This window comes from Mesocricetus auratus, unplaced genomic scaffold (assembly GCF_017639785.1).
Source record: "Mesocricetus auratus isolate SY011 unplaced genomic scaffold, BCM_Maur_2.0 Super-Scaffold_6730, whole genome shotgun sequence".
In the NCBI taxonomy this organism is placed as follows: Eukaryota; Metazoa; Chordata; class Mammalia; order Rodentia; family Cricetidae; genus Mesocricetus; species Mesocricetus auratus.
Window position 1 is genome coordinate 49029204 of NW_024429184.1, and position 26422 is coordinate 49055625.

Below are 26422 nucleotides of genomic sequence, written 5' to 3' on the forward strand. Positions count from 1 at the left end.
TTTCTCCTGTTTTCAGAGAGAAATTTTAAGTATTTGTCATCTTAAGAGTAGTCATGCTCATTTTAAAGTCATCATTTCCTGTTGGCAAGTGGAGAAAGAAAAAGCAAAATGACTCAAACTGAAATTACACAGCACTTATATCAGGAACAGCAGGGACAAGAGAAAAGGTGACAAAGACCCGAGGTTGACTCCAGAAAGCATATTTTTTATTGTTATGATTTAATTTAGGCTATCTGAGGGAAACTTGGTCAAATATGTAAAAAAACAAATTTTATTCTTAAAATTAAGATTTAGCAAATTAGATTATATCAGTAAGGTAATGAGTTTGGTTACAGTGGAATTCAGGAGACCGAGTGGCTCCAGAATGCATGAACTAAAGTATACAGTGAGGCTCAGCCCAGGACCCTAGATTCCAGACACCCAATGGGACTCTTCCCATTGCTAGGAGGTAATCAGAAAAATTTCCAGACCTGAGATGAAGACCATGTAATAAGAATAAGTGGTTGACAGTCTAGGCTAGCTGAAATAACTTACAGGCATGCTTGATGACATGAGACTCAGGTGGGTAAAGGCATTTCCCCTAAGGTCATACCCATCTGACATGCTAGAGCATATGAAGGGACTTGTCTTATAGAATGAGATAACTGCAGAATCTCCACAACTACAGAAAACAGTAGCATATCGAAGAGGAATTTCAGTGAGTGTCCCATAAAAATGGTGTGCAAGAGGCCTTGAACCAGACTAATGACTCAAACCAATGAACATTTACAGGTTGGTACAACTGGAAAAAAAATGTTATGTTGCATGAAGTACCACAACTTTCAATGTCACTAGGATCAAGACATCATTTTGGAATGACAGGGAAGATGAAGGAGTTAGGTGGTTTCATTTTTCAGGTTTTTTTAAATTAATTTTTTACAGGTTTTTCTTTCATGGGAGATGCTGAGGGGCTGGGGTGAAGAGAGCGAAGGAAGGACTGGGAGGTGTTTCAGACTGGGGTACACCATGTGAAATTCCTAAATATTCAATCAAGAATCTTGTCAAAAAAAGAAGAGGTTGAAATTAAGCAGGATGCTTATGAGAAAAAAAAAAGACCTCAAAGAAACAACTAGTTTCTTCCTTGTCTAGAAGCCCTTATGGTCTTGTACCTCTTTGAAGTCTTGTTCTTTCAAAAGGCCAGAGATAACAAAAGTGTTTGAGGCTTTGATCCTGATCTAATTCTGAAATGATTTTAGAATTGCCTTTTCAAAAATATGTTACAGTGGCTATAAAGGATCATCGAAGAAAGTTCATGGTTAAGAGAACAGAATCTCTAGCCTGGGTAGAGACCTAATTTCAATCACCTGGTCAACAGATCCTCTTAAACCATACTAAAGGGAGAGGTGGAATAATTTTTCCAAGAGGAGTATGATGGTGCAGCACACATTCAATCCCAGGACTCAAGAGGTAGAGGCCACCTTGTCTACATATAGGACTTCCAAGGCTATACAGGAAGACTCTGTCAAAAAAATTCCCATTAACTGATAGACTAGCCTTTTCCATCCCAGAATTCGCCCTACCCAGTGAAGTTCCTGCATGCTATGTTGAGGTTCAATTGTGTCTGACTACTTCACAGTGGCCAGATCAGACAGGACTTTTTCTTTATTTGTGTCTGTTTCTTTTGGATTTGGATTCTGAATATAACTTTTCTGATACTTCAGGCTTTCACACTTTTTCTCAAAATGCCTCCTTCCCTTCATGGCAGTTTGCCTGCCATGTGTCTGACCACTATGCCTTCTTCAACAGCATGAGTGTATTTTTCTCTTTATTCTTCCATTATCCTCCTTTCTGAAGGAGTTGCATACGTGCCTGACTTTGGAAATTTTACTCAAAACTAGGATAGTTTATCTTTCACTTGAATCCATTTTTTAAATTCTTTTATTAATGAAATTAAGGTCCCCAAGAATAGAATCCAACAACCACAACATCATATCTCTGACATATCAGTGCTTACATAGAGGAATAATAGGGAATTCTGAATCTGATTTGTCCTTGTAAGGGAGACATTTGGAGTAGACTTCCACAGCTTCTCACCAGCTTCTTCTAGGCTGAGCCCCTCCATGAAAGGTGACGTCAGATATTCAGGGTCCAGTGTGGCAGATGAAGAGAAGTGCTGTGGAGAATCACCTCTCATTCAATACTCCTTTCACAACTTACACATTGTACTCTAGTGCTACAGTCACACAGGTACTCTTCTCCTGTCCTGAGTAGATAAGATGCACATATTACAAAGTATCATCTAAACCTAATAGCTAGTCATACAGTCTTTCTGAGTGTTTGCTTCACGTTCACAGACTAAAGCAGAAACTGTTGATGAACTTGTTGCCTGTATATATTGTACATACTTATAAATAATTTTTCTTATGTTAATTGTAGCCTTATTATATTAGACAAAAAGTAGAGTTGTAGTGATATTTTATTTATATAGTGCTTTGGAAAAAATTATCTCTATGTTGTAAGATATTTGAATACTTGTTTCCCAGTTGGTGGTGTTCTTTGAAGAGTTTTAGGTAGAGCAGACTTTTCAGAGAAAGTGCATCACAATAAGTGAGCTTTGATATTAAAAAGCCTTGTCACCCTTCCAGTTATTTTCTTTGTTTCATGATCTCCATTGAGCTCTTACCTCCCTGACGTGTCTTTCATGCCATTTATGTTTGATGGACACATATGACTTTGGAACAGTAAGGTGATATAAACCCTTTTTTTCTTCATCATAGTGTGTTGGCACACCAAAAGAAGAGTAACAAATACCCCTTCCATTCTTCCTAACTTACTGTCAGGCCTTCCGTTTCTTGTGCATGTACATGGCAGAGGCACCAATTACCAGTAGCAGTTTGGGTCCAAGCAGCACAGCTACAAGGAATTCTTCAGCAGAATCTGACATCTTCAGCCCTGGAAATCAAGTGGTAGGTGGAACCATTAGAGAGGGCACATGAGTATATTATAAGGAAACTTAACCTGGTCCCGACATTCTTATTGAGCTTCCTGTCCTTTGAACCCATTATTAAGTGAATAGCACTAAGAATCCCAAGACAGGAGTCAACTTCCTTTATATCATTTGGAGACCCAAATTCCTGTAAGAAAATCAATGAAATAGAAACTGAAAAAATAGATATGGTCAATGAAAGAAATTTGTTTGGCAAAAGGAAAATATTGGAAGTCTTCCAGAATGATGAGCACAATTTTCTGGACTGGTAACATGAACCAAACTAAAATCAAGGCCAGTTAAATAATTTAAACAGACATACAACCTGTAAAGAAATAGAAGCAGTCATTAAAAGCCTCCCATCAAAAACCCAGGGTCAGATGGTTTCAGTACAGGATTATAACAGAATGTCAAAGAAGAGATAATACCAATACCCCTTAAATTGCCTCACGCAATAGAAACAGAAGTAACAATGGAATACTCTCTTTATGTGGCTACAGTTAACATGATACCCAAACCACACAAAGATACATAGAAAGAGAATTCTAGACCAATCTCCCTCATGAACATTGAAGAAAATATATGCAATAAAATACCAAATCCAAGAACATGTAAAAATCATCTACCATTATCAAGTAGGCTTCATCCCAGAGATGCAGGGGTGGCTCAACATACAAAATTCTGTCTATATAAACAAACTGAAAGAAACAAAAAACATCATCTTTTTAGATGTCTAAAATGCCTTCAACAAAATCCAACACCACTTTATGATAAAGGTCTTGGAGAGATCAGGGTTATAAGCAACATTCTTAAACAAAATAAAAGCAATATATGTCATGCCAACATCAAATTAAACACAGAGAAATTCAAAGCAATTCCACTAAATTCAGGAACAAGACAAGGTTGTCTACTCTCTCTATATTGATTCAATAGAGTACTCAAAGTTCTTTCTAGAGCAATAAGACAACAGAAGGTGAACAAGTGGGTACAAATTGGAAAGGAAGAAGTCAAACCTTGGTTTTTTGCAGATGATATTCTATATATAAGTGATGGACAAAATTCTACCATTGAAATCCTACACCTTATAAACACCTTCCAGTAATGTGGTGTGTAAAAGGAATTCTTAATTGGCCTAACTAACAAAAATCCCAAGTCAGATATAGAGGAAAATGCTGAGAGATCAGAAAGAAGGAGAAAGCTGTAGCCACACTTCACCTCTTTAGCATCTCAGCAGACAAGAGACCAAGTCTCTGTTTCTCCCAGTTTTCTCATTTCCTGTCTGTTTGTATAGACCTCCAGCCCTCTATGGTGAGTTAGTGGCAAGCTCCATTCTCTGACACTCAGACAGGTTTTATTTATATGAGCAAGATATCACCGCAGTAGTGGGATAGGAGATTAACTGAAAAAAAGTCAGTAGCCCTCCACTATACAAATGATAAACAGCCTAAAAAAGAAATCAGAGAAACTTCACCATTTACAATAGTCGCAAAAGTTAAAAAATATTTTTGGGTAACTCTAATCAAACAAGTGAAAGACCTATATGACAACAACTTCCAGTCTTTGAAGAAAGAAATTGAAGAAGATATCATAAAAATGAAAAGATCTCCCATGCACTTATATAAGTAGGATTAACACAATAAAAATCACAGTCTTAGCAAAAGCAATCTAAAAATTCAGTGCAATCCCCATCAAAATCCCAACACAATTATTCACAGACCTTGAAAGTACAATACTCAATTTCATATGGAAAAACAAAAAAAAAAACTCAGGATAGACAAAACAATCCTGTACAATAAAGAAACTTCCAGAGGCATCACTATTCCTGACTTCAAGCTCTACCATAGCACCATACTAATAAAAAACAAATGGTACTGGCATAATAACAGAAATGTGGATCAATGTAATTGAATTGAAGTTACTGAGATAAACCCACACACCTATGCATACATGATTTCTGACAAAGTCAAAATTGTATGATGAAAAAAATGCATCTTGAACAAACGGTGCTTGCATAACTGAGTGTTGACTTCTAGAATAATGCAAATAGATGCATATCCATTACCCCTCACAAAACTCAAGTTCAAGTGGATAATAGACCTCAATATAAACCCAGTTACACTGAAGCTAATAGAAAAGTGGGAAGTAGTTTTGAATGCATTGCCACAAGAGACCACTTCCTAAGCATAATACCAGTAGAACAGACACTGAGAGTAACGATTAATAAATAGAACCTACTGAAACTGAAAAGCTTCTGTATGGCAAAGGACATGGTCAATATGAGAAAACAGCAGCCTATGGAATGGGAAAAGATCTTCACCAACCCCACATTTGACAGAGGGATAATCTACAAATTATATTAAGAACTCAAGAAACTAGACATCAAAATAATAATCCAATTAAAATTGGGGTATAGAGCTAAACAGAGCATTCTCAAAAGAATAATCTTAAATGGTCCAAAGGCGCATAAGGAATTTCTCAACATCCTTAGTGCTCAGGGAAATGCAAATCAAAATGACTCTAAGATAGCATCTTGTATCTGACAGAATGGCTAAGATGAAAAACACTGATGACAGCCCATGATTCAGAGAATGTGGAGACGGGGAACACTCCTCCATTGCTGGGAGGAGTGCAAACTTGTGCAGTGGCATTGGAAAACAGTATGGAAGTTCCTCAGAAAACTGGGAATCAGTCTATCACTCGGGCATATACCTAAAGGATGATCAATCATACGCTCAAGAACCTTGCTCAACTATGTTCATAGTAGCATTATTTGGAATAGCCAGATCCTGGAATCAACCTACATGCCCCTCAACCAAACAACTGATAAAGAAAATGTGGTACATTTACACAATGCAGTATTATTCAGTGGGTAAAAAGCAATGACATCATGAAATTTGCAGGCTAATGGATGGAACTAGAAAAACATCATCCTCAGTGAGGTAACTGAGACCCAGAAAGACAAACACAGTATGCACTCATCCTAAGTGGGTAGTTGATATAAAGCAAAGTAGGTTTCAATCCATATTCTTAGAGAAACTAGGGACAAGGATGTCCCCAAGCAGAATATATGCATCTCCCTGGACAGGGAAAATAAATAAGATCTACTGAAACTGGGTGTGAAGGGGGTGAGGGGAGGGTGCGGGACATGGGTACATGAGAGATTGGGATGTTTGAGTTGGAGAAGGGTTTGAGAGGGACAACAACAGAAGGGTTATCTGGATACAGGGAGGCATTTTGGAATAGGGAGAAACCTGGTGCCTCCCAGCAATCCACAAGGATGACCCCAGCTAAGACTCCTAGCACTAACAGAGAAGATACCTGAACTGACCTTCTTCTCTAATCAGATTGGTGACTACCCTAATGTCATCATAGAACCTTCATCCAGCAACCAGTGAAATCAGATGCAGACATCCATAACCAAGCATTGAGCCCAGTCTTGGGAGTCAAGTTGAAAAAAGGGAGGAAGGATTGTATAAACAAGTGGAGTCAAGATCATGAATGGGAAATCCAAAGAGACAGATGATCTGAGCTCAGTGGAGTTCAAGTTCTCCAGACTTGTAGTCAGACAAAACTAGGCCCCCTGCATGTGGGTGAGAGTTGTGTAGCTTGGTCTATTTGTGGGGGCCTAAGCAGGGTGACCAGGGTCTGTCCCTGACACATGAGCTGGCTCTTTGTTACCTATTTCCCATGGTAGTATGCCTGACTCACCCTTGATGCAGGGGTGATAGCTTGGTCTTTCCTCAACTTGATATGCCATGCTTTTTGATTCCCATGGAAGGCCGTACCCTTTTTGAGGAATGGATGGAGGGTGGTAGAAAGGACTTGAAGGGAACAAGCAGGAGGAGAGCAGGAAGGGGAAACTGTGGTTGGTATATAAAATACATTTTAAAACAATTAATAAAAGGACTGATAAAAGAGTTATGGCAACTTTTCCACATCAATGTCTAGAGAGGAACATAACTATATAATTACACACACACACACATACTTAGACTTAAAAAAGACAATATGATTGTCTAAGAAATTCTATAACAGAAGTGTTAAAACTAACAAAAATTTCTAAAATAATTTGTTATTGGACAAACTGTAGAACATGGTACTTTTTGAAGAACCTAATTTTGTGGCACACAAAAACATTATAAAGTAATTTTGAAAGTATAGTCAATTTGAAATATTTTGGGAATTACAGTTAATTTCACAGAATATGATGATGGTATTATATTAGAATGAAAATATCCTAATTTACCTGAACACTCATTGTAGGTACATACGAGAGAGACATGAGAGGGTATAATTTTGCAGCATCTACATAGCTCATATTTTAAGAGATCTGGTACTTTCTAGATTTTACTGTTTTAATGTTGATGTAATGGATAATTGGGTGACCCATTGTTTATCCAACAGATGAAGCTTAGAGCAAAAGCTGTACCACAAGGAACCTGAGTTTTTTAAAATTCATGGGGATTGGGGGCTACTGCAGGTGTTTCTTGAAAGGAAAATAAAGCAGATTCATATAAAAGGGTCTCAATATCACTCTAAGTCCTAGGATAGGAAAAGTCAAGTGAAAATACTTTACTAGCAAAATTTGCTTTGGATACTGTTGATATTCTTGCTCTCAGGGACCTTAAATTTCCCATTAGTATATTAATTAGATAAGATCACATGGTCTAAGAGCAAGAAGTCAACATCCCTTTTGCTTCCCCATCCCTATATTACCTGTGCATAAAACTGATGACTCATTGGGTGACTGACGAAGGGAAGAGATCACAGCCAAATAGAAAACCGCATGCAGTAAGTGTGGAGTCAGGGTGTGGATACATAGCTATTTGTCCATTATAACAAAACTGGAGGAAATGAGGCCCCTGTTATGACCACTCACAGTCATTTGGGTTCCGAATCTACACTAAAACTACAGGTCCCCAGGAGGCCTGTCAGAATTACTCTCAGGAGGTAGCATAGGACACGGAATGAGAACCCAGATGTTCAAGGAAAGTGTAAAATGGAATGGACACAGGGAAGATACTGAAAATGAAGAAGATGGACATGAGGATACAGCAAATGTCAGGTAAAAATGGCAAGAAACATTTTTTTGGGGATAGGATGATCCTGTCTCCCATGTTTAATACCTGTGAATGCCAACACACCCGGGAGAGGCCAATTGGCAAGGAAAGCTGACTTTAACCTTCCACTTAATTTGTAGATATTTGAATTATCATACATAAGCAAAATGTTAACTTTAACATTCAGAAAAAGAGGAAAATTTACAAACAGCCAAGGAGCTGGGATGTAGACATACAAAACATGGTGCCAATACCTTGTCCCTGCTGCTGTTTGTTGATCATAACAATATGTGATTTTAGGACTGGCGGCTGTCCATCATGCTCAACTTGACAGGTGAGCATTATGTCTTCCTCACAGGCTGATACATTCACCAAGTGCCAGCTGGCTGAACTGTAGGTTCCGTCTTTGTTTACTGTGAATGTAGAAGGGCCTTCTACCCGAAATATATTTCCATTCTCTAACCAGGCCAACCGAAGCTTCGAAGGGTAGAATTCCTTCACCTGGCAGGTGACACCTATCAGATTCCATACCATTGATCGCTGCTGGCTGATTTCCACAGTGGGTGGAACTGAAACAGTGGAATGAGAAGCTGAGACTTTGGAACCTAAGTACAGAAAGACCCCAGAGGAGAGACTGAAGTATGGAGGAACCATCCCCCTTACAACATCATCATGGGGACAGGATGATAGTTTGCACCAGAGCAGAGACCCTAAACATAGCTCTTAACACATAGGTATGCAGGTTGAGTGTCATAATAAGTGAAATCATTAAGCACAATATCCAGGTGCAGTGAGAAAGCAGTAACAGCAGCAAAATGCATGAAAATACAAATAAATATGGTTGTGGCCCATTATTGGTACAGCTATAATTTCTTACGTTAAAATAAATACAATTTTCCTTATGTGTAAATCACAGTCTATGATCCTGCCCTTGTGGTATGCATGAATGCTTACTGGGAACTATGGATCAAACCATTCTGAAGAGATATGAGCTTGCCCTGCAAATAAGAAAGATTTACCTCGGATAATGTCAGACAAGTTGGCAGTCCCACGGAGAGGACCTCCTTGCAAGGTGACATGGGACACCTCACAGATGATCTTAGAGTGGACATCCACAGCACCCAGCACCACTTGGACTGTGCTGGAGATACTGTAGGAGATGCTTTCCTCCTTAGGGTCCACAGTAGTTTGGAAGTGAGAGAGCTCAGTCTTGTCTTTGAACCACTTCAGTGTGATGTCCCGAGGGGAGAAACCATTGGACTTGCATGTGAAGTTCACTGTCTGCTCAGGTGTGGCTCTGAATAAAGGGCTCAAGATCACAGGAGGGGATGGTTTAGCTACAAAGGAGCACGTAGACAAGGTTTTGAGTGCAATGGCCAGCACTGATAACATAACACTGTGTTACTATTATCCCCATTGTCATTGTTTATTGTGATACTTGGGATCAATAACAGAGTTACAGCCATTTTAAGGACCTGCTCTACTCCTAGATGATAGCCTAGTTCTTCGGGGGAATCCCTTTTCCTTTTGTCTCCACAGTTTTATAAAGATCCCTGGAAACAAATGAGTAACAACAAAGCCTGGCAGAATTCTTGGCCTGGGAAAAGAAAGGCAATTATCAATGCATTTTATATATTTTATTATCTGTTCCTGCTGGCTTCCTTTGGAAACCTTGCAAATCTAGGGGAAATGTTTATAGATTTACATCTGTGACATCATAGACGGGTCATAAAGTGGGAACCCTTCCTGCTTATCCCAGTTGTTTGCTTTCTTTCCTATTACCTATATACTAGTAGGTCTCATCTATGCCAAGCTTCATTTTAAAATTGACAGCTCATTAGTCTGCATCTCTAAATGGGTTTCAGATGGACCTAGATTGAGGTTGAAAATAATGATTACCTCTACAGACAAAGCTAAAAGTGGTTAAATTTCTAATTGTTAATCATAAGAGACATAGTCAGAAGCCTTTTGACCAGACAGTACTACTCCCTGGCTGAAAGAATACATATGGGTGAACAAGTGGGAGGAAGTGTGTTGTGTAGATGTCTTGTGCTGAAGTTATTATGTGTACATGGCTGCATTTGGAAATATCACACACATTTGGGCATCATATCAGGAGTGCAAACAAGTATTATTTTAAGTCAAGCTGGCTAAACATGAGTACACCTGATAGCTCTAGGTTTGCAGGATCAGTCAGTAGTTATCAAGACTTTTTTGTCATCTTGACAGTGCCCAGTTTCCAGTGACCAAAGCTTTGGTAGGATTAATACCAAAGTGCACGTGGTTGAGAAGTTACACAGACCAAAGGATAAAGCTTATCTCACCCCTCATCAATTTGAATCCCGATCTTCATCTACTAAGCATCAATATAATTTTCCATAAAAACTGAATAAAATATCATCATAGAAAGCTGAAAACAAAGGTAGAATTTCATGCCTAAATATGTGCTTACAAATTCTATGTATTACTGAAGTTGTTTCTAGATGTGACATACTACATTTATTCTTTATCACTGTGACCTGCAGCAAAATCCATAAGGACATGCCTCCAGATTGTTTTTCCCCTACCCTGAACAACCTATGTAAGGAGCAGAACCTCTATGACAGTGCCTCTCCACCTACCTAATGATGGGAACCTTATATGCATTTTCTCATGTGGTGGTGACCTCCAATAATAATATTACTTTTGTGATTGCTTCGGGAGTTGTAATTTTGCTAGTTATAAATTGTAATATAAATATCTTGTATGATACCCCTGTGAAAGTGCTGTTCATCAAGCACAGGGGTCATGACCCACAGATTGAGAAACACCTTTATACCCCTGCATCCTCCTCTTTCTTGATCTTCTCAGTAAGTTAGCCAGAGCCTTTTACAGTACAATCAGGATCACAAGCATTTCTCAGGAATGGCTAATTATGGAGAGCAGACGACCATTAGAAGGTTGAAGGACAGAGCTCAATGGAGTACTGTGTTATTAAGGTAGAGTTCTGAGTGAAAAATAAGCATCTAGCCTCATAAATTGTTCTCCTGCAGTGTTGTATAATATAGGAGTTGTACCCTCAAACTGGAGTTGAACAGTATTCTGCTTTGGTTGGATCTTGAGGACCCTAGGGTCTCCTTGCTGAGAAATGACCCTGGCATATTATTTGGATTTTAGGATAATCTGTACAGCAGGCTGGGCCTTGCTATTTTGAAGCATATAGGGTTGTCATTCCTCAGCTCGGTGGCCTAACAGCTCTATTAAAGGAATAATCACAAATATCTCCTATTGTTTCATAAAATGTAACAAAGGGGATTTTAACTCTGTAAAGCTGTGCTACTTTGCCTGTCTAAAACACCTGATTGGTCTAATAAAGAGCTAAATAGCCAATAGCTAGGCAAAAAGAGAGAAGCAGGTGGAGCTAGCAGGCAAAAGGAATAAATAGGAGGAGGAGAAATCTAGGCTAAAGCAAGCGAAATGTAGATGTAGAGAAGGTGAGGAGCGAAAAAAGGAGAGGAGGAAGACACCAGGGACCAACCACACAGCCACCCACTCACTCAGCAAGCCAACAAAGTAAGAAGGAAAAATACATGGAACAAAAAAGATAAAAAGGCGAAAGGAAAACACAGTCAAAGACACATAAGATAATTTAAGTCAGAAAAGCTGGCTAGAAATAAACTAAGCCAAGACTGGGCATTTAAAAGTAACAATAAGTCTCTGAATATTTATTTGGGAGTTTGGTGGCAGGACTCCAAAGAATAAAGAAAACAACTACAGGCATGTGCTTTCTTGCCAGGACTGTGACTGTACAAGTTAATGTACTATAGCACTGTTGTAGAGGACATAAATTGAAGCAAATGGACTGTTAAAGATCTGGGATCTGAATTAGTGTATCTCCAGCTGCTGGACTATGATGCTTTGTTTATACAAGAGGACAATTCTCAGTTCTAGTATGGAATGAAGGTATGGTTGACATTGGGGCAGCTTTCCCGTTACTACTATTTGCTGCTAGAAGTTCTCTTGGGTTCTGCCACTGCCTTGTGGAGATTTATATTAATTATAACACTGTTGGCCAAAAGCTAGGGCTTCGTATTGACTAGCTCTGTCTTAATTATTAACTCATTTCTATTAATCTAAGTATTTCCACTTGGTCTTATCTTACCAGAGAAGGGTCCACACCTCTAACTGCTTTGGTGGCTACATGTCCTCTCTTTCTGGCAGTTTCCCTCTGTCTACCTTTCCAAGAATTATCCTCATCTCCTAGTCCCACCTATTTTCCTGTCTTATTGGCTAACAGTGTTTTATTCATCAACTAATAAGACAGACATAGATATGGAAGAAGATCCCCATCAACTATTAGCATCTGAGTGTGAGGAACATCTTGAAACCTTGGGAATCTGATGATGAATGGAAATGCTGGCTGAAGTACAGAAAATCTGACTCAGCATCTCTTAGACACAAGGCTTCTGAGTGGAGGTGAAATCACATGCTGGGACTGCAAGAATCTGGTGTGGAGTCATATGTGGGTTCAAGGCCAGACATCAGCACTTAGTGGCTAAGGCGGTATGCACAGGGCACTGGCAAACTGGGCTCATATCTCAAGTAGGGCTGGAATAAATAAGCTTTCATACTGTAAAACTGCCAGAATTCAGACCAGGAATTAAGACTTCAGGTCTCTGTCAGGAAGTTCAAAGCGAATGTCCTGATGCCTATGCTGGTGATTGGAGATAATCTACATGGAGACTAACTACAGGACTTATGTCTACATTTCCCAGAACCTTCAGTGCCTGTGTAAGTAGGATATAATATGTTTCCAGACAGACCCAAGATAAAGGTGTAACCAAGGGTGAGAGTATTCCACAGTGAATGTGGGCATATACAGAAGTATGCCAGTGTTCTGTGTATGAAGAGAAAATGAGAAAAACATGTTGTTCCATGTTCTTGTCACTTTCTGCCTTGATTTGCTTTTCCTCTTGGGAGGGAGGAGACATGTATCTTAGGTAACACGAACCTACTTGCCTGAATCTTGTCATCTCATTTGACATTTGGAGTGGAACCTGGCACACACTAGGCCCCAGGGTGTTTGGGCAGAAAGAAAAGACTTAAGGTGAGGTAATGCACTCTGGAGGCAATAGGTCAGGTTTGATCCTGTCATTGAACATCTTATCTACTATCTTTACGTAGCAACTAGAACGGGACAGATTGAGAATGCTAAGTATTGTGAAGCAGATGAGGGAATGGATGTACCCCTATTTCCAGAAGGGGGGCTCCAGAAAATAGCAAGTCCTGTCTACTCCTCTGCTTCCTGGTCCACAGTTGGAGTAAAGTCACCCAATGAACATGGGGGTCACTTACAGGCTCGCTTCTTCCTTGTTGCTCACAGAATCTTGGACACATTTTTATCTGTTGGGGATATGAGAATAAGGAAGACAGGGCAGTACTCACCGAGCACAGACAACACTGTGCCTCTCCCAGACTGAAGCTCCTTGTCAGCTTCTGCTCTGAGATGCTTCACACAGTAGTAGGTGCCAGCATCAGCAGGTGTGACATTACTGATGCGGATGGAAAAGTCCAGGTTGTTTCTCTTTGTAGCATCTGTAAGATTTGTGATTCTGGGGAACTTCTCTCCCATGAAACTATATATGAGATGCCTACTCTGCCCTGCACCCCTGAACCACTTAATGGGCCCCACAGGAAGCAGAGAGGTGACAGTGCAGTTCAGAGTGGCTGACTCTCCAGCAGCAACAGAAACTGATTTCTCAGGCTGAATCACCTTCAGCTCCCGTGTAGCTTCTCCTGCAGGAAACATCGGTTAGTGCTCATCATGATGAAAACCCACAGGCTGCTCTAGTTTGTGATCAAATATTGTTTATCACTCTCCATCTTGAGCCTCTAACACAATGATGTAATAGACGAGGAAACTGAATCACAGAGACACTGAGAATTTGACAGTATTTTGATTGAAGTACCAATTATGTTTGAAATTCTCATGCTTCATCCATTATCTGTTTGGTTTTCATTTTCTGTGCACATAGCATGAGCATTCCTTGTATAACAGTATTGGATGTGATTACATGACTCTTTTAGAACAGTGAGATGTGAACATATGTACTATGTACAGTTAGTGAGATGTACATTTGATCACAAGATTCTCTGGGGCAGGCCTGCAGCTCATGATGTGGTTTGCTTTATCAGGTAGAGTGATGATATCATAGATATCTCCCAATATACAATAGCATTACCTTAATTAGAGGAATAAAAACCTGGTTTATGTTACCAGTTTTTAAAATCTGTGTCAAAATCACGTTAATTATCTAATTAGTTTTATGTATATGGGTATTTTGCTTCCAAATATATCTATGTACCAAATGCATGCCTAATGGTTAAGGAAGCTAGAAGATGGTGTCAGAAACCCTGGAATTGAAGTTATATATAGTTTTAGATCACCATGTGGATGCTCAGGAGTGAATCCGGGTCCCTTGGAAGACTAGCAAGTGGTTTTACTCCCTGAACCATCTCTCTAGGCCCAGCATTATATTAATGTTAAAGATGATGTAGTAGACTGCTATAAAGTAAAGGGTTTGACACAACAGAGTGTATTATTTTATGCTTTGGAATCAGAAGTTCCAATTTGGTATGACACGGCCACTATCACAGGGTCACAGAACCCACCCTTCAGGAAGACCTGTTTGTTTCCTTTCATATGGGGAGATCACCTGGCTGTATTATCCGTAGTTACCTGTCTTCCCATCACAGTACCCTATTTGCCCAGCAACTCCAAGTCCTACCAGCTTCTGGCCTGGACATTGGTGATGTGGTAAAACTGCACTATGCCGCACTGTATCATATTAGTGGGCCAAGAAAACAAAACATTTATTTGAGATAAGAAAATAACAAAAGGAAAGTATCGAATAGCACTAAAGAAAGTGAAGAGTCTGAAAAGCAAAATAAAACATCAAATGAAGAGAAACTGTGAGAAGGAACCAAATGGTTTTTGGGGGGTCCAGAGGTATATAATTTATTAGTGCTATGGACAGGATCCACAGAGGATATAGCAGGCTACAAAAACTCTCTAAAATCATGGAAATGGATACCATAACATTACTCAGTCTGCACTGCAGGGGCACAATAAAGAGAAGAAATTCAAGAATTTGGAGTGTACTGGAAAGATCAGTGGGAAAAATACTGTTGTCTATTACCTTCCTGCTTTCTTAAACTACAAGACCTATAAATATAACAAACTTAACTAATTAAATGTGAGATAAACTCAGAGAGACCCACACTAGCACACATTAGAATTCAACTGACAAAAGTGGAGTAGTCAAAAAATGCTGAGAGTAGCCTGGAACATGACTCATCTCACCAGCTAAACAATGTGAACACAGCTCTTATCAGAAATGTCAACATCTAGGATGCATTGAGATTGTGTATTCTTGGTGCAACACAAAAATACATCCAGAATTTAAGTAAACCCCAGGAATCTACACAAGGCAACATTGTGGCAACAAAACAAGAGAGAAAACATGCTCTTCCTGGATACAAATTTGAGTTTATTACAGTGATACCTGTTTGGAGGTATTAAAACCTACCTTGCAGGAAATGCTAACAGACCTCACTTGGGTTAAAAAAGAATCTGAAAGAATAAGGCCCAGTTTATAAAATAATATAACCATTCCCTATGGAGGGACACTATTGCAGCCCAGATACAGGAAGGAGGGCCTGGGCCTTCCCCCAAATGATGCGATGGACTTTTATTGCTCCCTGTGGATGGCCTTACTATCCCTGGGGAGCTGGTAGGGGGTGGTTTGGGGGATCAGTGGGAAGCATGGGAGGATAGGAGGATGAGGGAATGGGGGAATTGATAGGTAAATAAGAGTGCTTCTAAAATAGAAAAGTACTAAAAAAAAGAAATAATAATAATAATAATAATAATAATAATAATAATATAATCCTGACTGTATGGGGAGTTTTAAAGTTTCATAAAGCATCATGAGCTCCCAGCTTCCACTTAGCTGTTTGATAGCAGTGGCTCTGGTCTTCTACCTTGTAATTCTTATTCATACCTTTAGGGAAGGCCACACACCTGGATCTGATAGAAAGGATGTGGAAGGGACTCAGGTCTCACATCTTTCTTTCTTTTTTTTATTATCATTTTTTATTTTAATTTTAAATAGCTTGTTTTACATGCCAATCCCTGTTCCCTCTCCCTCCCCTCCTCCCGCACTCCCCTTCCCCCCCACCCTCCCACCCTATTGCCAAATCCTTCCACATAGGGGATATCTAGAGTCTGTCATTTCACTCTGGGTAGGGGCCAGGCACTCCCCTAAGAGTCCAGGCTGAGAGAGCATCCCTCTTTGTGCTATAGGCACACGAAGACTGTTTGTATTCCAGGGATAGACACTGATCCACAGCTCAGGGCCCCATAGGTTGCCCAGGCCTTTTCGCTGACACTCACATTTGGGGGGGTCCGGGGTCCAAGAGCTCTCCCCTGTTCAGATCAGCTGTCTCTGCTGGTTTTGCCAGCCCATTCTTTGCCAATTTGCTCATCGCTCCTCTCTCTCTGTCACTGGGTTCCTTGGGTTCAGTTCTCTCACATCTTTCTTATGTCTCAAACATGAATATGTGATGTGGAAAATATGCTTCCCTGGATAACTGAAGCCAAAAGCAACTTTGTGAAATTAAAACCTTGTGTAATGAGATAATGTCAAATCTAGAAAACATGTGGATAGTCTTAGAAAACTTACTGATTAAAAAATATAATATGGGAAAAGCAAAAGGAATGGGTTAGCTTATATGAGCCTATATAGTAATTCATAGTTTGGCATGTCTATGTACAAATATTTATGAATAATTTTGTCAAAGTTCTGCTATTTGTTCCTACTATAAATCCTAAGTTTATATAACAAACATATAGATTAAAATTTTTGATAGAAAACATCATAAAGGTTAAAAAGGTATAATTAGCTTGTGTACTAAGATAGCATAAGTCCAGAATTTCAAAAATGTAGCAACTCTCAAAATTTTTATTGACTGATTTAACATTGTTGTTAGAGTTGTTTGTGTTTCTGCTTCTTTTTAAAAACAAAGTTGTAACTTCAAATTTTATTAAGCAATGGGATCTGTGTTGTTGAAACAGAAAGCAAACAGATAGTATAGAAACAGTATGTATGACTTGGTTCTCCAGTAGACTTGCTTAAACATGACACATTTGTAGTAGCCTTTTCTCTGCAACATTTCTTATTAGCATAGGTGCTTTAACATAATTAACGGAAACTAAAATGTAATGGTGGTTTTGACACTTATAAAGTAGTTTGATAAAGTTAATTCCATAAGGTAAAATGGTAAGTATGGGGAGATTTGAAAGTGAATGTATCATACCCAGGACCCACCTCATCTCTCAGAAACATCTAAAGGAGCAGCCAACTGAACTTCGAGACAACAAATATAGGAGACGGAAGGAAGTCATCAAAGGAGGGACCAGAAACTGCTTTTTCAGGAAGATAGCACAGAAAACTGAATTAAGTATCCTGAAAACTATAGAATCTGCTTTGCAGAGCAGACTTGACAATCTCAGCCAAGTCTGTTTCCATGGATGTGGGCGATCACAGCTAGTGGAAGCATCCAGTCTTTACAGGCTTCGGCTGCTTTAGGGAAACCAGCTGGAGACTGCACAATAGCTTTGCTTGGGAGAAACTCCATCCATCTTATCTGTTCCATGCCCAGAGCCCAGGTTAGAGTGTACTATCGAAGCAAGGGAAGTGTTGCTGACTTCACACAGGTAGGTTGTGGAAGGTCAGTCCTTCATATCCTCATCTGTGAGTCCACAGAAATCCCAGGACACTAGCACAGGGGTTGCAGCAGTGACAACACTCAAACCTGTCAAGTACCCCATGATGTAGAAGAAAAGTGTTTAAGCAAAGTGAATAGAGCATGTTACATAAGAGTAAGGGTCAAGGGTGTTCAATATCTTTTTTTCATAGCTCCTAGATCATAGTATTCAACAAATTCTTCCCTACATATGATTTGCAAATTGTGACATCTTCCCATGACACTGAAACCCATTTTAAATTGGTAATTTGTGTAATAATAGAAACCTAGTTTCCCACATGATTTGCATTTCCAAAGAAAAGCTGTTTGCACATAAAGAGGAAGCTGAAGAGCCCAGGAGCAGAGACCCAAATCCCTCTTCACTTAGCCAGTTATAGCTCAGGGGGTAGTTCAAAGCCTCTGAGAGGAGTGACTGCTGATCCCATGACCTCATTCAGATAGCCTGAGTTCAAATCATGTCTTTGGAGATTGTTTTTTAGAGTTGTTTGTGTTTCTGCTTCTTTTTCTGTGTCTGTGGCAGTATGACAAGAATATTAACCTGAGATATGGAAACATATGAGGCAGAACCACGGAGTACTTTCTACAGTATCTGGAATATGGTGATTGCTCATGGCATTGAAAAGCAATCCTTTAGTTGATTTGCTAAGTCATGGATCACTAACTGAAACAGGGTAATCTGCATAGTGTCATAGAGTTGAGCACAAATTATGGAGTTGCATTAAGCTCTAGATACACACAAGGATCTGGGTATAATTGTGCCTTGCTATATTAATTTCCTGTTGATTTGAAAAGTACCCATGGTCAGCAGTTTAAATAAATTAATATTACTTTCTCCCCATGTTTCAGAGGGTTCAGGGATCTGAGGGTTCGATGCCTCCATTGATGTAGTCTCAGGTAAGGCAGAGCCCATCATGGGGACAATGTATAATGGGACAATGTTGCTCATGTCTTCCTTCTCTTTTAATCACCCAATAATCTCTCCCAGTAGTGCCATCAGCAGGGAACAAAGGCTTTAATACACAACATTTGGAATATATTTCAGATTCAAAGCATAACATTAGTACTAGATAACTTTCGGGTACTGAAGTAAATTTCTAAAATAAAGTTTAGAACTTTTAATACACCAACTGTCCTGTGGCTATGGAACCTGTAGGAAAACAGAAAGTCATGGTAGGGAGAAAGCAGTAAAGCAAAGCAGGACTGGAACATGAAAAAAAATAACAACAAAACAACAACAACAACAAAAATGAACACAGCAGAGACACAAAATCTCCTTCATTGAGATATTCCCCTTCAATGATAGCATATCTCTTGGTGTTGTCTTGTTTAGATAACATAATAACCGAGCAAGATATATATATCTTGGAAATGTGTGTGTGGGGGGTGTCTATGTGTTTATTTTTGAAAGCGAGAGACAAGAGACATAAAAAGAGTCAAAGGCAGAGGTAGACTGAGAAAGATGTGTATGTGTGAGTAAGAGAAAGAGAAAGAGAGAGAAGCTGCCACACACAGAGAGAGATTGAGAGAGAGAGAAAAAGAGAGAGACACAGAGAGAGGGAACTTGAAAGAAACAGAAACCATGTATTTGGGAAAAAGAGATGATGTAATTAAATATTAATTTCAGAATATTAAAAACTAAAAAGTCAGGAAGTGCTAAGATCTCAGTAGCACTCGTCTCTTACTGTTAGTCTGATGTGCAGTTAGAGTGTATGAGGAAATTGTAAAAGTTACCCTTCTATGGGGTTAGAAGGACTACTAAACATAGACCTTAAACCAAGGAGTTTTTTTTTTTTTCGTGACTAAAGAAGGAACTGAGGGTGAACAGCCTTTGGGGAATCATGAGGAAAAACCACTCAGAGTGCCAATAATCCTGCTTGCCATAAGTAGAAGGAAAACAAAGCTTCTTGGAGAGGATCAAGAGGACCAGGCATGAGTGGGGACAGGTCATATGTGAGCTGCGTATGCTCTACATATAGAAGTCACAGCCCCAGTACCTCATAATGTGACTGTATTGGCAACAGGGTCTTTGAAGAGGTAAAAGTCAACTGAGGTCATTTGGCTCCAAATTAAGCCAATTTGACTGTTTTGTTGTTGTTATTTTTCAAGAAATGGAGGAGATTCACAAAGATAAGCTGAGGTAAGGTCATGGATGAACACAGAAGGAGAAGGAACAATTTAAAACAGAAGAGATATCATGGAAGAAAATCGCTTATCCCTGGGCTTCCAGCCTGCAGAACTGTGAAGAAATGAATGTCTCTTGGTTTGGCCCCCAGCCTTAGCAATAGAACACAGGAGCCTGCATGAAAAAATAATAGTACAGCCTCAAACCGCAGCACTCAGTGGGAAGACTGAGGTCAGATGGGGAAGGAACTGGAGGACAGAGGACAGAATGAGGAACCTAACTGAGAAGGAATGGTGACTGGGCATTGCCAGGGACTCTTCACCCACAGCCCTGTCACTGCCTGCATGTGAGGCTCAGTGTCTCACTAAGTGAGCAGAGAGCTCATGCTGGGACAAGAGCAGTTCCACCAGCTGCTTTGCAGGTGACTTCTGGGATCTGGTGGGCCTCAGAGTTACAGTGACTTAAGTGGGATTCTGCTGAGAAGAATTTTGTCAGATGAAATAGTAGAAATGACTGTTTCTGAAGCATTATCTGAGAGGATGCTTCTACACACCTGTCACAATTGATGTAATCTCAGAGCAGAGCTGAGGAGTTTGGCTGTTGACCCTCAGAACATGTTTGACCTTCCCACCCGTGACAGTCCTTGTGTTTACCTGGATTCCGTTAGTTGCATTAGCAGGGGTAGACAGAGGCAGAGAGATGGCTGTTCTCCTGGGATATGCTCACCTGTGAGTCCCAACAGTAGGGTCAGCAGCAGAACACTGTGAAGCGCGTGAGGCCAAGTGTCAAGGTCAAACATGTTGAAAGCAGCAGAGCTTGCTCAGCCGAATGTCTGTACTGGTGAGATCCCAGGTTCTGATCTGCAGAGAAAAGAGGTACTGTGCCTTATTCGGAATAAAGGATGTGGCTGTGCTATGATTAAACAGGAACCATACTGACTATTTTGAAATAGAGACCGTAGGGGTGGAGTTATTTATCATGCATCTTTAGAGGGATTCAGAAAAGTCTAGGAAAAGTAAACCCTTATCTTTCTCTGGACTCTATATTGGACCTTCTTAGTCTCAGAACATCTCGTCTTAGTACGTCACCAACTGGAACAAATGGGTTTTTCTAAATGCCTAATTCTAAAAACCCTTCCTGTTGACTTGAGGCCTATTTCTTCCAGTCTCACTTGAGAATTCTCACTTAAGCTATTATGATACTTTGTGAGAGCAGCTCAATGGTAGAGAAAACAATCTGTTTTCTTAGAATGACCTTAAAGAACTAATGTAGAGTAGAAGGGAGAGGCTGTTTTCATTTATGAAGTTCCTCATTGTCACAGTGCATTAATCTGGATAGAATGGAAAATCCTGGTCGTGATGTTTGGAGAGGACACATGTTGTCCTTTCCTTTTTATGTCTTCCAAGTATACAGAGGCAGCAAAGAAGAGAAGACAGAAAAGCATTATGATAAGCATGTCTCCTTAGGGGGTTCTGAAACCTTTCACTCAAGCAGAAAGGAAGAGGAGGCTATAGGATATTGGTTTCTGTAATGATAAAATTAGACTGAGCAAAAAACATTTGGGGGCTAAATCCAAGACTGTGAGTTAATCAGACATGTGCTAAAATGAATGAAAGCCATAAAGTATTTAATAAAAAGTAACATCTCAATGTTTCTTTAAAGGTTGGAAAAATAAGCCAGGGTACCTGTATTTTAGCTCTTTTGAACACAGAATTGTTGAACTGTGATAGACAGTATATATTGAGCCAGCTCCTACTTCCTGCATGCTGGACATGCTAGTGACATGGATGACATGTCAAGGATGAATTGACTCTCACTTGATTTAGCTGTTCACACTGTGCACCAAAGTTGCCAATCACATACTGACCCTGAGCATGATTCTGGTCACACACTGATGACACCTACGATCCTCCTTCCAGTGCTGACCTGGCTCTTGATTTTTGTCTTCTTGATCAAGGCAAGGATGACAGCCTCAGTGCTGATCCAGAATCTGTTTCTCATTGTGGCCACAGTCACACTGAGGACCCTGCTAATGATGCTGACCTAGATGTTCATGCTGCACATCCAAATGACAACTTCAGCCAAAGCATGAACACCATCACCAGGCCCATTCCAGTGCAAGGAAAATGTGATGTCACTGATGACAATAATGACATACATCTGGATCTGTCCTCTTCATTGTTGTTGAGTGATGACATGACTGATATACCAAATTCTACAAGGGAGCTCTCAGAATCTTACTAAAAATCTTCCTTAAAAAAGAATGATGATTAAGTTTAAACAACTGTTTAAAAAAGACTATTTTTTGTCACAAAAACTAGTTGTCTTTGGTGCTAGTACTTACTATTAGTAAATTGCATGCTTCATACAAGGCTATTTAGGCTTTACCTAGTGCGAGAAAAGATGTTTTTCCAATTATAAAGAAAATACATAATATAAAAATAACATTTTCAGGAGGGCTATAGAAATAGCTCAGTGGCTAAGAATACTGGCTGCTTTTTCAGAGGACCAGAGTTTAATTCCCAGCACCCACATTACAGCTCAAAATTATCTATATTTCCAGTTTCAGGGGATCCTGCATCTTCCCACAAAATACATACAGGCAAAATACAAATGCTATCAAAGAAAACCAAAGCAAGCAACATTCAAGAAAAAACCAACAAAATGAACCTCCACTTTTTACACCTTCTCATACACAATGATACTGATGGTACTACACAAGTTGCTACCCATCATGACACTGATGATGCTGTTGACAATCAATCTGATGATGCCATTAATAGTTTTCCTGATGATCCTACTAACAATTATTAGTTTTCTTCCTAGTTACTGAAGTACAGTGATTGACAGACCTGTGAAGTTTTTATTAGGACCTATTGACTACCAAGTTATAATGTATACTAGAAAAAATTACCATTCCCCAGGGAGGGTGAGACCCTCTGTAGGGTATCCCCAGAGTCTACAATTTCATCCAGGGCAGGGCCCAGGCTCTTCCCCCAAGAGATCAGGCTGAGAGAGCACCCCTCACTGTGAGAGGCAAACCAAAGTCCATCTGTATGCCAGGAAAAACACCTATCCACTGCCCAAGATACCCACACTCAGGGGGTCTGGATCAGTCCCATGCTGGCCTCCCAGGCAGCAGTGGGGGTCCAAGAGCTCCCCCTTGTTCAGGTCAGCTGTTCCTTTGGGTTTCCCCAGCATAGTCTTGACCCCTTTGCTCATCACTCCTCCCTTTCTACAACTGGATTCCAGGAGTTCAGCTCAGTGCTTAGCTAAAGGTGTCTGCTTCTGTGTCAGCTACTGGGTGAAGGATCTATGATGGCATTTAAGGTAGTCGTCAATTTCATTATAGGAGAAGGGCATTTAAGGTAGCCTCTCCACTATTGTTCACATTCTTAGTTGGGATCATCCTTGTGGATTCCTGGAGGTTTCCTTAGTGCTAGATATTTTGTTAAGGCCATAATGGCTCCCTATATTAAGGACTCTATTTCCTTGATCTCCTTCTTTGTTCTTCCCCCAACTCAACCTTTCTCATCCTTCAAGTCTCCTCCCCCACACCCATTTTCCACCTTCTCCCTCCTACTTCCTCATCCTCTCTGGGAAATGAGATGAAATAAATCAATGGTCAAGGTTGTTGCATGCCAGTATTAATTAATGGAGAAGATGAAAGGAGGTACTGAAAACTCTAATGCTGATGCTTCTGATAAAGAACCACCAGCTAGCCAGTACCTCTGGAGGAAGAACACACTCAATGAAAATGTAACCAAAACAAGAAGTAAGAAATAATATGACAGGGAATATTCATTCACAAAATCAATGATGTAATATATGATAGAGGAATAAAGAAAAAAAAAAACAAAAAGTGTGCAGAGTTTTCCCAGTCCATAGCACTACAGTATGCTCACCATTAACAAACTCTTCAAGCAATATTTACAGGAGAAAGTCCTTAAGTCCACATGAAAAGTCTGAAAGACACATCTTTTCAAATTAAGAACCAATTCCTGATGAGCCTAAACAGAATATGTATTTCAAAATTGACCAAGTAAAAAGATAATAAATACCATGGAAAAGATACATATGTGCATTCAAACATCTTTTATTCAAGCTTAGAATGACAAAGGAACAAGCTTATTGGTATCACATATGACTGAAGAAACACCTCAGAAGATATAAAGAAAATATTGAAGGAGAAATTGGCTGTAGAGCATGCAAGGTGGAGGGAACTCCTCATGAATGAAATTAAGGCAAACATGCATGGAGCCGGAGAGACCCAACAAGAATATGGGATCCTGCAGTACCTGTAGCTGAGGAATCTCTTCAGAAGGGAACATGAAGAGATGGCTCATGAACAGACTGAATGTTCTAAAGTTATTATTTGCTGTAATGGAGGGTACTGTCGGGTACCTCTAAAGGAACTTCAGTTTTCCTGGAAACATCTCTAGAACAAGAAATAAAGGAAAAGTATGGAGGTAACTGTAATCAAATCATTCATATTCTTAAGAGCCATCATTGGAAACTGATGAGGAAATGATGGACAAACACAGTGATTCCTACTATAGGCCTCTAAAGTAGCTCTTTAAAGAAGATTTAAAAGATGAATTTTGTGAGTGTTTGAAACAATGATACTTATTTGGAGGAAGAATATGTCACATCCCTAAAGAAATACAAGAACTAAAAAAATATCTAAAGAACAACATCTAATGAAGAAAAATAACATTAAGTCCTAACATTCAGAGTAGCCTGTTCCCAAAACAATGAAGGAGGTAGAGCATTAGCATAGTGAATCACAGTACCAGCATCTTAAGGAGGTCATGAAACAGACTTCAAAATGAAAACTTGTGAAGTGCTTAGAAAATGGGAAAATAAAGATTTTTTACCCATCTATGTAAGTATGTTTTACACAGGAAAAATGAGGTTTCTGGTAATTCCTTATTACGCCTTAGAAGATAATATTGAACTATGCAACCAAACTCAACAAAAAGGTATGTGATATATAAGGGGAAATGCTGCCATTGTAATATTAAATTATCTCTTCTACACTAAGAGTGGATTTAAATGTATGTTGTTTTGGCAGATGGTAATATCTAAACCAACATGATTAAGTAAAATGTAAATGTAACATTTTATGTAGATATTCTTTGTTTTCATCCCTCTTTTGTTGTTGTTTTTGTTTTTACATCAGGGTTTCTCTATTCTCTATATACAATCCCCAGCTGTGCTAGATCTCACTATGTAAAACACGCTGGACTGACTCACCCTCCTGATTGCTGGAATTAAAGGTGTATGCTACATTGGCCAGCTGCTTTCCTCATGCTTATCAAATTGGGTCTCCTTTCCAAATTCAAATGTAGGGTGTCTAGTCTTCTTTTCTACTGATAGATCAACATTTACTTTTAAAAATTATAAAAAACATTTTAAATCTTAAATCACAGTACTTTATAACATCTATATAACTAAGTTAATATTAATGATTATAAAAGTGTTATTGTTTAATTAACAATTTCAATTAAACATGTTATAAAGCTTTATATTTAAATCCTGTTAGAAAGGAATGATTTTAATAATACAAATTATTGGACAGAAAATGTGTTATCAGGTGATCTTCTGGCCTGGGGACTGTGGGCAGGTTGACTTGCCCCCAGTAGACCAAGCAATACAGAGTCTGCTGTCATTGCTGTGGTAGTGCCTCCCTCATTCGGGGGGGGGTGAGCATGGACCCTGTATCAGGCCCGACCTCAGCATGCACTTTTTGGGATCTTCTGGCCTGGGGACTATGGGCAGGTTGATTTGCCCAAAGTAGATCAAGCCATTCAGAGTTTGTTGATATCTAGATGCTAGTCCCACTTCCACCCACTGGTAGAGGGAGTGTCTCAGATACTCCTGCACCCACCTTGAGACCTATCAAATATTGCACCTGCTTGCACCCACAGGAAGAGAATTTTGAACTTGGACCCATCAGAAGAGGAAGGGATTCCAACTTTACCCACTGGAAGAAGGGATGGGAAGATAAGAATATGAGAACACATTCAATAATAGAAAGGAAAGCATGATGCCACCAGCGTCTAGAGACTCTACAACAGCAAGACCTGAACATACCAACACAGATGAAGTAGAAGAAAATGACCTTAAAAACAACTTCATGAAGATGATAAAGACCATAAAAGAGGAAATGAGAAAATTCTATAAAGAAATGGAAGAAAAGCTAACGAAAAATTTCAAAAAATGGAGGAAAAAACAAACCAAAAATTGCAAGGAACAATTCAAAGAGTGCAAGGTTTGAAAGCTGAAACAGAGACAATAAAAAAACAGTCTGAAGAATGCTGGAATTACAAAAGATGGGTAAATGGTCAGGGACAGATGCAAGCATAAACAGAATACAAGAGATGGAAGAGAGAAGCTCAGGTGTTGAAGATACATTAGGAGAAATAGATTCATTGATCAAAGAAAATCTTAGGTACAGCAAATCCC

The 26422-nt window shown here is 39.5% G+C and overlaps 1 protein-coding gene across 3 annotated transcripts; it reads right to left on the minus strand.

The window, feature by feature from the left end:
- Positions 1–1899: 1899 nt before the first annotated feature.
- Positions 1900–20861, minus strand: LOC101832871 (signal-regulatory protein beta-1). Of its 3 annotated transcripts, none has more exons than XM_040741371.1 (6): positions 20681–20861; positions 13450–13800; positions 9045–9362; positions 8280–8594; positions 2814–2931; positions 1900–2242 (listed from the first exon to the last, which is right to left on the minus strand). In XM_040741371.1, exons 1-5 carry the CDS (start codon positions 20751–20753, stop codon positions 2816–2818), a joined length of 1173 nt encoding a protein of 390 aa, XP_040597305.1. In that variant the 5' UTR covers positions 20754–20861; the 3' UTR covers positions 1900–2242; positions 2814–2815. The 3 variants fall into 3 exon arrangements, with proteins under 3 accessions (XP_040597305.1, XP_040597306.1, XP_040597304.1); XM_040741372.1 differs by having other exon boundaries at positions 1900–2152; positions 13450–13599; positions 20681–20860; XM_040741370.1 differs by having other exon boundaries at positions 1900–2152; positions 20681–20860.
- Positions 20862–26422: the final 5561 nt, after the last annotated feature.